Below are 14967 nucleotides of genomic sequence, written 5' to 3' on the forward strand. Positions count from 1 at the left end.
ACAGCACAGCAGGTCAGGCAGCATCTAGGGAACAGAAGATTCGACGTTTCGGGCACATGCCCTTCTTCAGGACTGAGCAGAGAGCCCCTCCTCCAAGTCCCTCCTCCCTACCTTTTATCTTCTCCTGCTGAACACTCTCTGCTCATTCCTGAAGAAGGGCATGTGCCCGAAACGTCGAATCTTCTGTTCCCTAGATGCTGCCTGACCTGCTGTGCTGTTCCAGCAATAAAGTTTCAGCTTTGATTTCCAGCGTCTGCAGACCTCACTTTCTCCTCGTGTTTGATAAGGTTCCCCATGGTAGACTAACGGAGAAAGTGAAGTCACATGGTGTACAGGATGTTATAGCTAGATGGATAAAGAACTGGTTGAGCAACAGGACACAGTAGTAGTTGAAGGGAGTTTCTCGAAATGGAGAAAGGTGACCAGTGGTATTCCACAGGAATCAGTGCTGGGGCCACTGTTGTTTGTAATATACGTCAATGATCTAGAAGAGGCACTGTTGGTATGATCAGCAAGATTGCAGATAACAAGATTGGTGAAGTAGCAGAAAGCTTCAGGGATTGTCAGAGAATATAGGAGGATATAGACAGACTGGAGAGTTGGGTGGAAAAAAGGCAGATGGATTTCAATCCAGACAAATGTGAGGTGATGCATTTAGGCAAGTCTAATTCTAGAGTAAATTATACAATGAACGAAGAGCCTTGGGAAAAGTTGATGGGCAGAGAGATCTGGGAGTTCAGGTCCATTGTACCCTGAAGATTGCTGCACAGATGGATAGAGTGGTCAAAAAGGCATATAGTATGCTTGCCTTCATTGGACGGGATTAGATTAGATTAGATTACTTACAGTGTGGAAACAGGATATTGAGTATAAGACCTGGCAAGTCAAATTAAAATTGTACAAGACATGGGTTCGGCCGCATTTAGAATACTGTGTACAGTTCTGGTCGCCACATTACCCAAAGGATGTGGACGCTTTGGAGAGGGTGCAGAGAAGGTTTACGAGGATGTTGCCTAGTATGGAAGCTGCTTGCTATGAAGAGAGGTTGAGTAGGTTAGGTTTATTTTCATTAGAAAAAAAAAAAAAAGAGGTTGAGGGGGTCCTGATTGAGGTTTACAAAATGAAGGGTATAGACAGGGTGGATAGAGACAAGCTTTTTCCCAGGGTGAGGGATTCAATAACGAGAGGTCACGCTTTCAAGGTGAGGTGGAAATTTTAAGGGGGATACAAGTGGCAAGTACTTCACACAGAGGGTGGTGGGCGTTTGGAAATCGTTGCCAGCAGAGGTGGTAGAGGGAGGCACGGTAGATTCATTTAAGATGCGTCTGGACAGATGCATGAGTAGGTGGGGAGCAGAGGGATACAGATGCTTAGGAATTGACTGACAGGTTTAGACAGTAGATTTGGATCAGCTCAGGCTTGGAGGGCCGAAGGGCCTGATCATGGGCTGTAAATGTTCTTTGGTCTTTGAATATAAACCACACACATCTCTTATCACTATCTTCACTAAGTACACAGAGAGAACCTATATCCAGAGCTTGACAAAAGAACCAAAATCCCAGTGAATTATGATGATGGGACTGTATTCCATAGAAGGTAGAGATAAGTAGATTCAAGGGAATCGGATTACTACTTGGAGTATGCATTTAGGGCCAAGAGGAAAGAGTTGGTTGGGTGGGTCTTATTAGGCAGCTCTTCCAAAGAGCCCACACAGGCCCCAAGGCACTGAATAGCCTTTCAATGTTGTACAATTCTAGTTCAGAAATGGCCAGAAGGTCTTCACAGTTTGAGGAATTGACTGATATTCAAGTGTCAAACACATTTATGTTTCTTGTGGGTTTTTTTTTTAAGAAAGCTTTTTTTGCAGACAATCCTGTGTTTGCTGTTGGTATATCTGGTTTTCACCTCAATTGCTGATGCCAGGAGGGATTTTTGCAGATAAAACTGAAAATTATTCAAACTGCGATGAATCATAATGTACAAAAGTAGAAGCTGTTGGAATCTTCCTTTCCTTGCTCGGCACAAAACTCTCAAGTAACAATGCTTATTGCATTCTGACTCCCAAAGTTTTGGTTGAACTTTGACTTTAGAGCAGAACTACAGCAATCCAGAATTCAAAAGGTTTTGTCACCATCTGTAAAAACTACTTGACAATTTAGCTTAGTCTTGGAGTAGTGTCATACTGAATTCAAAATGTTAACTCTGTTTCTCTCTCTATAGATGCAACTCGACCTATGAATTTCACCAGCATTCGTGTTTGTCGACTAGGGAATTCCAGCATCCTCCTCTGTAGCAGTCAGAGAGGTAAGATGTAGCCCATGTGTCCCTCAAGATGAAAATGGAAAAGAAAATTCTGGATAACGATTGTGCTTTACCTCCCCCATTGGTCTTGTCTATAAATTGTCGGTAAGAGACCAAACAGGCTTATCACGTGGCAAAGATTAAGTTAGAAAGTAAGGTCTACATCTCCCTGACCAGACCTGATTTATGCAATAGGACATTAATACTTAGCTAGGAACACTCAAATAACTCACCTCCTGACTCTCCAAAGCTTGCCCACCATCTACAAGGCACAAGTCAGGAGTGTGATGGAATGCTCCCCACTTGCCTGGATGAGTACAGCTCCAACACTCTGGAAGCTTGGCACCATCCAGTACAAAGCAGCCCACTTGATTGGCATCACATCCAGAAACATCCACCACAGATGCTCAGTTGCCTTAGGTGTATGCTAGGTACAAGATGCACTGCAGAAATTCAAAGATCCTTGAACCAAACCTACAACCATTGCCATCTAGATGGGCAAGGGCAGCAATTACAAGTTTACCTCCACTCACCGTTCCGATTTGGAAATATCTCCATTCCTTCAGTGTCACTAGGTCAAAATCCTGAATTTTATCCTGAACATTATGGATGTACCTACACCAAATGGACTGCAGCAGTTCAAGGCAACATTCACTACCACCTTCTCAAGGGCAGTGACATCCATGTTCCGTGAGTGAATAAAAAAAAGTAACAAGCCATTTGGCCCATCTAATATATACTGGTGTTAACGTTCCTTCCAAGCCTCCTCCTACCATATTGTATCCAAAACTATTAGCACCAATGCTTTAGCCCCTCATTCACATGTCTATCTTTCCTTTAAATGCATCCCTACTATTCATCTGAACTACTTCATGTCACTTCATTCCAGGGTAAAGAGATTTATACAGATTTTCCGATCAGATTATTTGCAGGCTATATTTCTATATGGACTCTTGCACAAATAGAAATATTTATCATCTAATCAAACACAGTTTGATTTTGATATTCTCCACAACCACCTGATGAAGGAGCAGCGCTCTAAAAGCCAGTGCTTCCAAATAAACCTGTTGGACTATAACCTGGTGTAGTGTGATTTTTAACTTTGATTTTGATAAGTCATTCTCAAACTTCTCTATTCTAAATAAGAGTTCTAAAATTATTCATTTTTTCCAATATCTATAACCTCAAAGCCTCATCTTTGTAGAAATGTTTTCTACCTTCAGTGCCTCTTAAGCTATTTAAAAAACATGTTGCGTACCCTTTTCAGTTAAGCAATATCTGTTACTTTTGCATGAACATAAAATATACTTTTACCACATTTATATTCAAAACTGTCACAATTCTTTTGGGAAGACATGTCAATGTTGAATTCCACTTTTGCTGGAATCACCACAAATGTCAAAATGTAATTAAGCAACCAAAATATTAATTTTACTTAAGTCTGATTTAGGTGAGAAGAAAGACACATTAGATTTTTAGCAAGATGATAATTATTTATTGCAATCAAACTGATGATCTTCACCAATGACAAAAATAAAGAAACAAAATGAATTGGTACTGTATGAGCATGCAACTTTAAATTTACTTCAAATTGCTCACAAATACTATGGGTGGAAAAAAAATTCAGAGAAAAAGTTCTATTACCAGTTCACATTAAACATCTGGATAGGTTATTCTTAAAATGCTTTCATTTCTCTCACCATTACATAATATTATCTGCACACTGACGATCAGGCATTAGTTCATTGGTTGATGAATTGGGATTCAGTCTCTCCTTTTTCCTTTGGTTTTTAGGATTATTTCTTTCAGTGTCTCGGAATTCAGTGCTCCTACTTGTGCAAGAGAGAACTAGAGATGGCAACTTCAGAGAAAGGGAATAGAGAGAAGTACAGATGCAACTAGCTTTTGGAAATCTCTTTTCTTCTGCTTATATTTTACGCACAGGATCTGTGTAAAGCTGCAGCAGGATCAGACAGTTACTAGGCAGAATTCCCCTGAACCCACAAATGCTGCCAATTTATCTAAATCAATATCCCCAAAAAGTAACTGTCTTATGTCTGTTAGCTTCACTTGTTTTCCCCAAATTGTAAACAACCCCTTGTGTTTAAAAAGGTGTGAATATGCAGTGTCCATTTCCTCATTTTTGAACCACAGACAGCTATCACAAATTCAATTAATTCTAAGAGCTTTGTCTGAAGACTACACTTTGATGAGGTTTTCAGCATACACTACAGGAGATCAACAATAGTTCACAATTGAGTGGCTTTGCAGCTTTCTTAATAACAAAACTGTACTGTGTAAATCAGTATTAAATAATGCTTAATGTTGATGTTAAACCTCAAATGTGGAGAGGAACTAGAACATTTCTACTGGAAAATGAGAATTCAGAGATTTGGTTAAGTGTTTAAATGTGTTGTCAGGCATCTGGGCAGAGTAAAGGGGGAAAATAGTTCCTGTTGGCAGAATAATTGACAGCTAGGTCACAATAGTTTAAGGTCATTGAGAAAAGCAATACTAACAGAAAGAAATCTTTTATGCAGAGTTACCGTGATCTGGAATATAGTGCCTGCCAGCACAGCAGAGACACATTTAATTAAGGACTTCTAAAAAGAATTGGATCATTATCTGAAGAGAAACAGATGATAGGGCTATCGGAAGGAGAAGCATTGAGAGAGGGACTCAGCGAGTTCTTCCAACAGAGAGCAGACAGACTTGCATGCTGTAAATATGCAATGATTTCATTCTACAACGTGTGACTAATTAGATCTCTTATGAAGAGATGTTGGTGTTTAATTCACATTCAGGTTTATTAACAGCAGATACTAATGTGTTACAAGTATAATTTGCAACTTAATTGTTTTTTCCTGCCACAGACTGGTGAAGAGAACAATCACTGCACCCTGTCAGGCAGCCCCAGGAAAAGTGGGCCATTGGCCTCACAACCATAATGGAACAAACTGTTAGCACCTACAACTGCACCAGCAGACACAGCTCACCAAAGGGCTCAATTTATCCCATCTCCCTCAGGCAAGAGCTAGGGATAAAGGAAAGGGGAATTAAAGTAGGAGAACTGGAAATACTCACAGGAGTTCAGGATTATTATGGAACATCATTCCCGAATACTTAGATCAAAAAAGCTTGTTGTTTGAGAGAGTTGCATTGACAGAATGAGAAACAGAGCAGGTAGCTCCAGGACAGGTCTTTTTCAGGCAAGCAGGAACCTTAGGTTAGATTAGATTCCCTACAGCGTGGAAACAGGCCCTGCGGCCCAACAAATCCACACCGACCCTCTGAAGAGGAACCCACCCAGACACATTTCCCTCTGACTAATGCACTTCACCTAACCTGCACATCTTTGGACTGTGGGAGGAAACTGGAGCACCCAGAGGAAACCCACACAGACACGGGGAGAATGTGCAAACTCCACACAGATAGTCGCCTGAGGCTGGAATCGAACCTGGGACGCTGGTGCTGTGAGGCAGCAGTGCTAACTACTGAGACACCATAACCTAAACTAATTAGTTTTGTGTCACAGTGTCGCAAAAATCGACAGATCTAAAAGAAGGTAAAAACAAGGGCTGCAGATGCTGGAAACCAGAGTCTAGATTAGAGTGGTGCTGGAAAAGCACAGCAGTTCAGGCTGCATCCGAGCAGGAAAATCGACGTTTCGGGCAAAAGCCCTTCATCAGGAATAGAGGCAGAGTGCCTGCAGGATGAAGAGATAAATGAGAGGAGGGTGGAGGTGGGGAGAAAGTTGCATAGAGTACAGGTCAATTCCATTCCAGTTTGCTCAGTCCAGTAAAACCAAAAGAAAATGGGTTTTTTAAGCCCCTATTTCTTGATCCAATTTCTACTTTTCTTCAGTTTCATGTAGTCTGCTACAGCCCTTAATATGTTACCAATTTGTTATTGGGATAAGGACATAGCAAGACCAATATTTATTGCCCGATCCAAAGTGTTTTTGAGAAGGCCTTCTTGAGCCATCTCAAGGAAAGTTGCGTAGATACATCCGCTGTGGTAGTAGTGTCTCTGTTCCAGGATCCTGGGAATAGTGATGGAACAACAACATACTTCCAAGTCAGGGATGCTGTACCAGTCAGAGGGAATCTTGGAATTGCAAGTGTTTCCATGCACATACTGTATTTGCTATTAAATAGGTGGTCAACGTCATGGTTTTGCAAGGCCCTGTGAAGGAGCTTTGCCAGATTGCTGCATTGTATATCTTGTAGTCAGTAGATATGGCCGTCAGGGTGCAGCAGTGGTGGAGGGGTGATTATTAAAGATGCTGATTGATTAAAAGGTAAGGTTTACTGCTTTGCAATGAAGTAGTAATCCATTCAGCTAAGCAACCATTTAACAGCAAACATGCTTCAATTGTTTTTATTTAACCCCAATCAAGTCTAAAAGTAAATCAAACAGACCAAACGCTTGGTCATATTTCTAACTGATAGGTTCATAAGTAATATCCACCTTCCCCTCCCCCGATTCTAATCAGTTCTGCTTGTTGCAATGATCAGGAGTTTCAGTTGTGTTAGAACTATGTTCAATGGAGGGTTTCAAAAATCACTAGAAACAGGAAAAACAGTAGTTCAATAACACTGCCAGCCCCTGCCAGGGAACATATAAAACAACTTAAGATTGTAATGTATGAATTACAGAAACAGAAATCACTGGGAGCAAGTTGGGAAATTCAAATTCACAATTATTTAATCTATACTGTAAAATGTTATTTAATTAACTTAGATTGCATTTTCTGCCTTTTGATCAATGAACTAAAAAGTGGAGGTAGCAATGTTGGAGGGGAATGATAATACTGTATCCTCTATTGTAACCTGTTTCTGCATAACCAAAGTTCAGGTTGAAAACATCAAAGTTGGCGTTAAAATCATAACAGAAAATGCTGGCAGACATGGGGAGGGGCTGGGTTCCTCATTTCCATAGCACATTTGTTGCTATTATTTCCAACCCTAATGTTCAGAGTTTCCTGAAATTGGCAGTGAGAAGCTTTTTTCTGTTTAAGACAGCTAAGGAGTTCACCGTTGCTGTGGTGTTCTACTCAGCACTAATCCAGCATTGAAGGTGACTTCAGTTCACTATTGGTAATTAAATCAGATATAAAACTGCCAAACTTACCTCATGTTTCCAGCGATTAAGAGGACCAGGTTGTAAATGTGAGAGAAGATGAACAGGAAGAGAATAGTGGAAAAAAACATCACCATCCAGGAGCCGTGATCTTTTCGGAACATACTTAGTCGAAGTAACTGACCTAATGCAAGAAAAATTTAATGCAATCTTACTTAGTTTCAATGCAAGAAATTTACTCCCTAAACATTCGCTACGGTGATGTGCTTCAGGTTTTCTTTAAATTAAACTTGTAAATTATAAGGCCATACAAAACAGTTCAGAAAATTGAGAAATAAATGTCAATTAAGATAAAACAATCTAGACACATCAGGAAGAACTCCTTTATTCATGAAGTGCTAAATAGAATCAGTCACACAGCTGGAAACAGATCCTTTACGTCGAATCAGTCCAGGCCAAATATAATCCCAAACTAAACTAATCTCACCTGCCTGCACTTGGTCCATGTCTCTCCAAACATTTGATTCATCTACAAGTATCTTTTAAATGTTATAACTCTACCCGCATCCACCATTTTCCCTGAAAGTTCATTCCACAAATGAGTCATAGTTATTAAAAAACAACTCTTAAATCTTTCTCCTCTCACCTTGTAAATGTACCCCCTAAACTTGAAATCCCCCTCCCCAGGGAAAAGACACCTGGGGTGGGGGGGATTTTATAAATGTCTATAAAGGTCTCTCCTTAACTTCCTACATTCCAATGAAAAAAACCCCAGCCTATCCCTGTATCCCAAGCCCTCCATTCAGAGCTACAAGCTGTGTTTTAATAATCTTTTATTGGAGTGCAGCAGACCCACAAACATTGGTGTTTTCTTGAAATACTAATTTGGTCAAATCAGAGTAATGTACGGAAAGATGAGCTTTGGAAAGACATCTTTACTCAACCTGACAAATTTTATAACATCACATATAATGTTAAGCGGTTCAACAGACTCAATCATGAGGTGATAAGCACAGGAGGTGGTCATTCCACCTATCATGCCTGGTCCCGCTCTGAAGAGTTGACCAATTATTCCTTTCTCCTGCATCCTTGAGATCCCTACAACTTTTCCACCTCAAATTTTTGTCTAATTTGTAAGCAAAATGTATTTAAGCAAAAATGGTCTTCTGTTGAATATTACTAAACTTCAGCTAAAGCTGACTTAAAATCTTGCAATAATAGTACTGCATTCTCAAAGTGTCAATGTCACAAGACATTGTACTTACAAGGCTTCATATTATTACATTGTCTTAATTATATGGTGGCATGGGAAGTTCTGTTACCTGTTTCTAACTTTGCTATGCAAGATCTAAACTACATCATATTGGCATTAGAGATTGAGACTGAAATTGGTTGATGTATGGACACAAAGCAAGCTCAAAATCCTGTAATAACTGAAAATGTACAAGCCAAAACTGTCAATATGTTAGAACATTTCTCAGAATGGTGGATAAATGTTGCCATGAGGTAATTCAAGATAAAGAACCTTGAAGACTTGTTTAATAACAAAAGGGTTGTGTCTCAACATCTTATTTTATCTTTGGTTCTTGAATTACTGAAACTATAAATAGCAGAAACGAAGGGAAGGATAATAAGGGCTCTCAGGAGGGAAGTCCTCCTGAAGGGTTGGTGATTGCCTAGCGGTAATGCTTTTATATTAGTGATACACACAGTTTAACATTCTGTAGCAAAAGTCCTGATGTTCCTAGAGTTCGAAAATAAGAACAAACTCCGGTCTGGCACCATTGTGAAGAGAGAAACTAAGTTAACACTTTAGAAGCAATGAAGAGTCATACCATACTTGAAGAGAAGTCAAATTGGATTTGACATGTGAACTATTTCTTTCTCTACAGATGCTGCTGGACCTGCTGAGATGCTCTCACACTTGCCTTAATTATTAATGCTTTGTGAACAGGGGATCAAATCCTCACACAGCTAGCCTCACTAGTATATAGGTCATGAAATCACTGATTGTCATAAACACCCATCTGGTTCACTAATCTTTATCATGCAAGGAAGCCTGCTTTCTTACCCGGCCCGGCCTAGTGAGAATACCACAACATGGCAAGACCCTTAACCACCCCCGAAATGGCGTACAAAGGACAATTAAGGATAGACCAATATTGTCTCGACACCCAAAACCCATTAAATAATTTTTTTAAAAGATAATGAAGAAGTATAATGTAAGAAAATGATGAAAGGCAATGGTACAATTTCAAAGGGGTGTAGGAAGAGGGATTATGTTGATTGCTTTCCCAAGCTAGCGGGAAGTAGAGATGAAGTCAAAGTCATATAGCTATACAGTATGAAAACACGCCCTTCGGTTCAATTTGAATAGCCGACCAGACATCCTTATATAAATCTAGTCCCATTTGCCAGCATTTGGCCCATATCCCTCTTAAAACCCTCCTATTCATGTACCCATCCAGATGCCTTTTAAAATGTTGTAACAGTACCAGCCTCCTCCATTTCCTCTGGCAGTGCATTCCATACATGCACCACCCGTGTGAAAATATTGCCCCTTAGGTCCCTTTTAAAATCTTTCCCCTCTCACCTTAAACCTATGCCCCTCTAGTTTTGGATGCCATGCCCACCCTGGGGAAAATACTTCATCTGTTTATCCTATCCATGTCCCCCCATGATTTTACAAACTTCTAAGGTCACCCCTCAGCCTCCGACGCTCCAGGAAAAACAACCCTAGCCTATTCAGCCTCTCCCTAAAGCTCAAACCCTCCAAACCTGGCAACATTCTTACAAATATTTTCTGAATCCTTTCAAGTTTCACAACATCCTCCTTATAGCAGGGAAACCAGAATTGCATGCATTATTCCAATAGTGATCCAACTAATGTCCTGTACAGCCACAACATAACCTCCCAACTCCTCTACTCAATGCAATGACCAATAAAGACAAGCATACCAAACACCACCTTCACTATCCTGTTGACCTGGGAGTCCTCTTTCAAGGAACTACGACCCTGCACTCCAAGGTCTATTTGTTTGGCAACACTCCCCAGGACCTTACCATTAAGTGTATAAGCCTTGCTCTGATTTGCCTTTCTAAAATACAGTGCCTCACATTTGTCTGAATTAAACTCCATCTTCCACTCCTCAGCCCATTGGCCCATCTGGTCAAGGTCCTGTTGTAATCTGAGGTAACCCTCTTCGCTGTCCACTACACCTCCAATTTTGGTGTCATCTGCAAACTTACCAACTGTACCTCTTATGCTCGCATCCAAATCATTTATGTAAATGAAGAAAAGCAGTGGACCCAGCACTGATCCTTGTGGCACACTACTAGTCACAGGCCTTCAGTCTGAAAAGCAACTCTCCACCACCACACGCTGTCTTCTACTTTCAAGCCAATTCTGTACCAAATATGGCTAGTTGTGTCAATGAATGGGAGGCTGCGTAGTGGACAGCTGTTCATGACTCTGTAGGTTGTGGTCTTGGGAAGAACAGTTGCCAAGCCATGCTGGAGATGTATCCAGATGGGATGCTTTCCATGGGGCATCTATAAGTAGTAGTAGAGTCCTTGTGGACATGCCGAATTTCCTTAGCCTCTAGTAGTACAGGCATCGCTGTGCTTTCTTGACGTGGGTCTCGAGGGCAGATTGTTGCTGATTGCCACTGAGGATAATGATGCTCTCGACCACCTTCATGTCAGCATCATTGATTCTGACAGGCGATGCCCTCTACTCTGCTTCCTGAAGTCAAGACTAGCTCCTTCGATTTGTTGACATCGATGGAGATTGATGTCTTTACACCATACCATTAAGCACTCAATTTCCTTCCTGCACTCCATCGTGCTGTTGTTTGAGATGTGACCCACAGCAGTGACGTCTTTACAAATTTGTAAATGAAGCTGGGGTGGAATTTGGCAACACAGTAGTGAATGTGCATATAAGTAGTATAGTAGGGGCGGAGTATGCAGCCTTGTGGGGCATTGACGTTCAGGATCATCATTGAGGTGGTGTTGTTGGCTAGCCTAGATTGCGGTCTATTGGTCCGGAAGTCAAGGATCCAGATACGGAGAGGGGACATGACTAGAGACCTAGTTCCCGGAGTTTGGAGATGAGTTTGTTTGTAATTATGGTGTTGAAGGCAGAGCTGTAGTCAATAAGTAGGAGTCTGATGTACGTATTTTTGTCGAGCAGATATTCCTGGAATGAGTGTACAGCCAGGGAGATGGCATCTACTGTGGACTTGTTGCACCAGTAGGCAAATTGCAAGAGATCAAGGCAAACTGGGAGGCTGGAACTGATGTGAGCTATGACCAACCTCTTGAAGCACATTGTAACTGAATGTCAGAGCCACTGGATGGTAGATATTGACAAATGCTGCATGATTTTTTTTCTTTGCACTGGGATGATGGTCTTAAAGCATGTAGGAAGTTCAGACTGCAGTAAGGAGAGGTTAACAACGTCTACAAATATTCCTGCCAGCTGGTCTGTGCAGGACTCCTATATATGGCCAGTTGCTTTCTCCTAAGGGTGAACCCATGGAAAGTGAGGACTGCTGGAGATCAGAGTCGAGAGTGTGGTGCTGGAAAAACACAGGTCAGGCAGCATCCAAGGAGCAGGAGAGTCATCGATATTTCAGGTGTAAGCCCTTCATCAGGAAAAGAGGGCTGATCTAAAGTCTGTGGTGGTGACTGCAGGTACACAGGTGCATCAGAGGCCAACAGGATAGGTGATATCATTTCACTGCCCTTTTGTTCAAAGCAAGCATAGAATGCATTGAGCTTATTGGGTAGGGTACTGTTGCCCGCAATTTTGTTCGACTTCACTTTGTAGCCTGTTATGTCGTAGAAGTCTTGCCACAAATGATGGGTATCCATGTGATTAGGCAATCTGGTATTTCGTCTTGGCATCCCTGATGGCTTTGTGAAGGTTGTACTTCGATTTCCTGCATAGATCAGGGTCGCCCAACTAGGAGTACCTCAGATCTGGACATCAGTAGGAGGTGGATCTCTCAATTCATCCATGGCTCCTGGTTGGGGAATATTTGGATTAACATCTTCTGCATGCAGTCATCTACATACTTAATGAAGTCTGTAACAGTAGAAGCACACTCATTTAGGTTGGCCACTGAGTTCTAGAATATGGACCAGTAAGCAGTCCCGTAGAAGCCATTCTGTTTCCTCACACTATAACTACACTACTTTGTGCTTTAATATATATTGGCAAATTAACACATCATTCTTTGAAATAAAAATACCTTCCAGCCCACAGCTTACCAACGTTGGGATTGAGAGCTCCGAGGCAGCACTGACAGCTATAGAACTTCGACTGAATTGTAATAGCTATATTCCATACCAACAAGCTCCTACACTCAGGTACTTTCTTCCTTCACCACTTCGCCAGTTCACAAAGAGCCATACAGGCATAGTGATGCATAGCACGGAGACCCCCTGCCTTTGGTCCAATTTGTCCATGCCAACCAGGATATCCTAAATCAATCTAGTCCCATTTGCCAGCATTTGGCCCATAACCTTCTCAATCCTTCCTCTTCATGTACCCATCCAGATGCCTTTTAAAATGATCTAATTGTACCAGCCTCCACCACTTCCTCTGGCAGCTCATTCCATACACACAACACCCTCTGCTTGAAAAAGTTGCCCCTTGGGTCCCTTTTAAATCTTTCCACACTCACCTTAAACATATGGCTTCTAGTTTTGGATGCCTCAAATACCTTGTCTATTCACTCTCTCCATGCCCCTCATGATGTTAGAAATATCATTAAGGTCACCCCTCGGCCTTCAACGCGCCAGGGAAAATAGCCCCCACCTATTCAGCCTCTTTATAGCTCAAGCCCTTCAATCCTGGCCACATCCTTGTAAATCTTTTCTGAATCCTTTCAAGTTTCACAACATCCTTCCTATAGCAGGGAGACCGGAATTGCATGCAGTATTCCAGTAATGGCCTAACCAATGTCCTGTACAGCTACACCATGATCTACCAAATTCCTATAATCAATGTACTGACCAGTAATGGCAAGCATACCAAGCAGGTCCCTCTCTCTACCCCTGCTCTAACCCACCCATAACCCACCCACCACCTCTCTCCCTACTTGCTCCCACTGAGGGATCATAACAATTTAAATATTCATAATGGGATCAGAGTGGAACAAAGTTTCCTTTCCATTTCATCAAATCTCTGTGCCCTCTGGCTACCCACTTTTCACCACTGTAATCTCGCTTTCCTTATACACTCCACAAAAACCTTTACAACTTTGAACAATTCTACCAAATCTCCTCTTATCCATATCTGCTGTAAAGACATCCTCATTTTCTCCAGATTGGCAGGTGGGACTAGATTGGGTTGGGATATCTGGTCGGCATGGACAGTTTGGACAGAAGGGTCTGTTTCTATGCTGTACATCTCTATGACTTTATGACTTCATTATTTCATCCTCTGTGCCTTGCTAGTAAATCTGGTGTCACGTTCTACAAGCCTTTGACTTCTTTTTGAAAGCGTGATGCTAAAAATACTCAAACTGGAACCTAACCAGTGTTCAGGTAGGTTAGATTTGGAGGTGCTGGTGTTGGACTAGGATGTACGAAGTTAAAAATCACAACAACAGGTTTGTTTGGAAGCACTAGCTCCTTCATCAGGTGGTTGTGGATATAAGATTGTAACACAGAATTTAAAGCAAAAAGTTTACAATGTGATGCAACTGAAATTATATATTGCAAAAGATCAGGATTGTTTGTTAAGTCTCATCTTTTAGAATGACCAGGTTGGTTTCCAGTTCTTTCATATGTAAATCCCAGAACTTTTTTTTAAAGTTACATTCTCAAGGTGAACTTTAACAATAGGTGCAATGTCTTCTCAAAAAATGCATTGGAAGTGTGAGCTACCCTGTGTGAGGCTGTCTGTGCCCCAATGTTTAGACTGATTCTATTTCTAAAACAGAGAATTACAGAATCTTACATGGATTCATGCAGTTTTTCAGCAAAATAAAATGTAATTCTGCAAGTACAAATTTGCCCCACAAATGTGTGAGTGTGTGTGAGTGTGTGTGAGTGTGTGTGAGTGTGTGTGAGTGTGTGTGAGTGTGTGTGAGTGTGTGTGAGTGTGTGTGAGTGTGTGTGAGTGTGTGTGAGTGTGTGTGAGTGTGTGTGAGTGTGTGTGAGTGTGTGTGAGTGTGTGTGAGTGTGTGTGAGTGTGTGTGAGTGTGTGTGAGTGTGTGTGAGTGTGTGTGAGTGTGTGTGAGTGTGTGTGAGTGTGTGTGAGTGTGTGTGAGTGTGTGTGAGTGTGTGTGAGTGTGTGTGAGTGTGTGTGAGTGTGTGTGAGTGTGTGTGAGTGTGTGTGAGTGTGTGTGAGTGTGTGTGAGTGTGTGTGAGTGTGTGTGAGTGTGTGTGAGTGTGTGTGAGTGTGTGTGAGTGTGTGTGAGTGTGTGTGAGTGTGTGTGAGTGTGTGTGAGTGTGTGTGAGTGTGTGTGAGTGTGTGTGAGTGTGTGTGAGTGTGTGTGAGTGTGTGTGAGTGTGTGTGAGTGTGTGTGAGTGTGTGGGAGTGTGTGTGAGTGTGTGTGAGTGTGTGTG

At 41.6% G+C, this 14967-nt stretch overlaps 1 protein-coding gene across 9 annotated transcripts in view; it reads right to left on the minus strand.

The window, feature by feature from the left end:
• Nucleotides 1–14967, minus strand: part of tmem117 (transmembrane protein 117) — a 433777-nt gene that overhangs the window by 270670 nt on the left and 148140 nt on the right. For all 9 annotated transcript variants that reach the window (XR_006314397.1, XM_043708697.1, XM_043708699.1 and 6 more), the window contains one exon: nt 7435–7567. Coding sequence is in view for 8 of the 9 variants with exons in the window: in XM_043708697.1 (XP_043564632.1) it covers nt 7435–7567 (133 nt within the window). In the remaining variant the exon portion in view is untranslated. The remainder of the gene's footprint in view (nt 1–7434; nt 7568–14967) is intronic.

The sequence above is a fragment of the Chiloscyllium plagiosum genome, chromosome 19, assembly GCF_004010195.1.
Source record: "Chiloscyllium plagiosum isolate BGI_BamShark_2017 chromosome 19, ASM401019v2, whole genome shotgun sequence".
In the NCBI taxonomy this organism is placed as follows: domain Eukaryota; kingdom Metazoa; phylum Chordata; class Chondrichthyes; order Orectolobiformes; family Hemiscylliidae; genus Chiloscyllium; species Chiloscyllium plagiosum.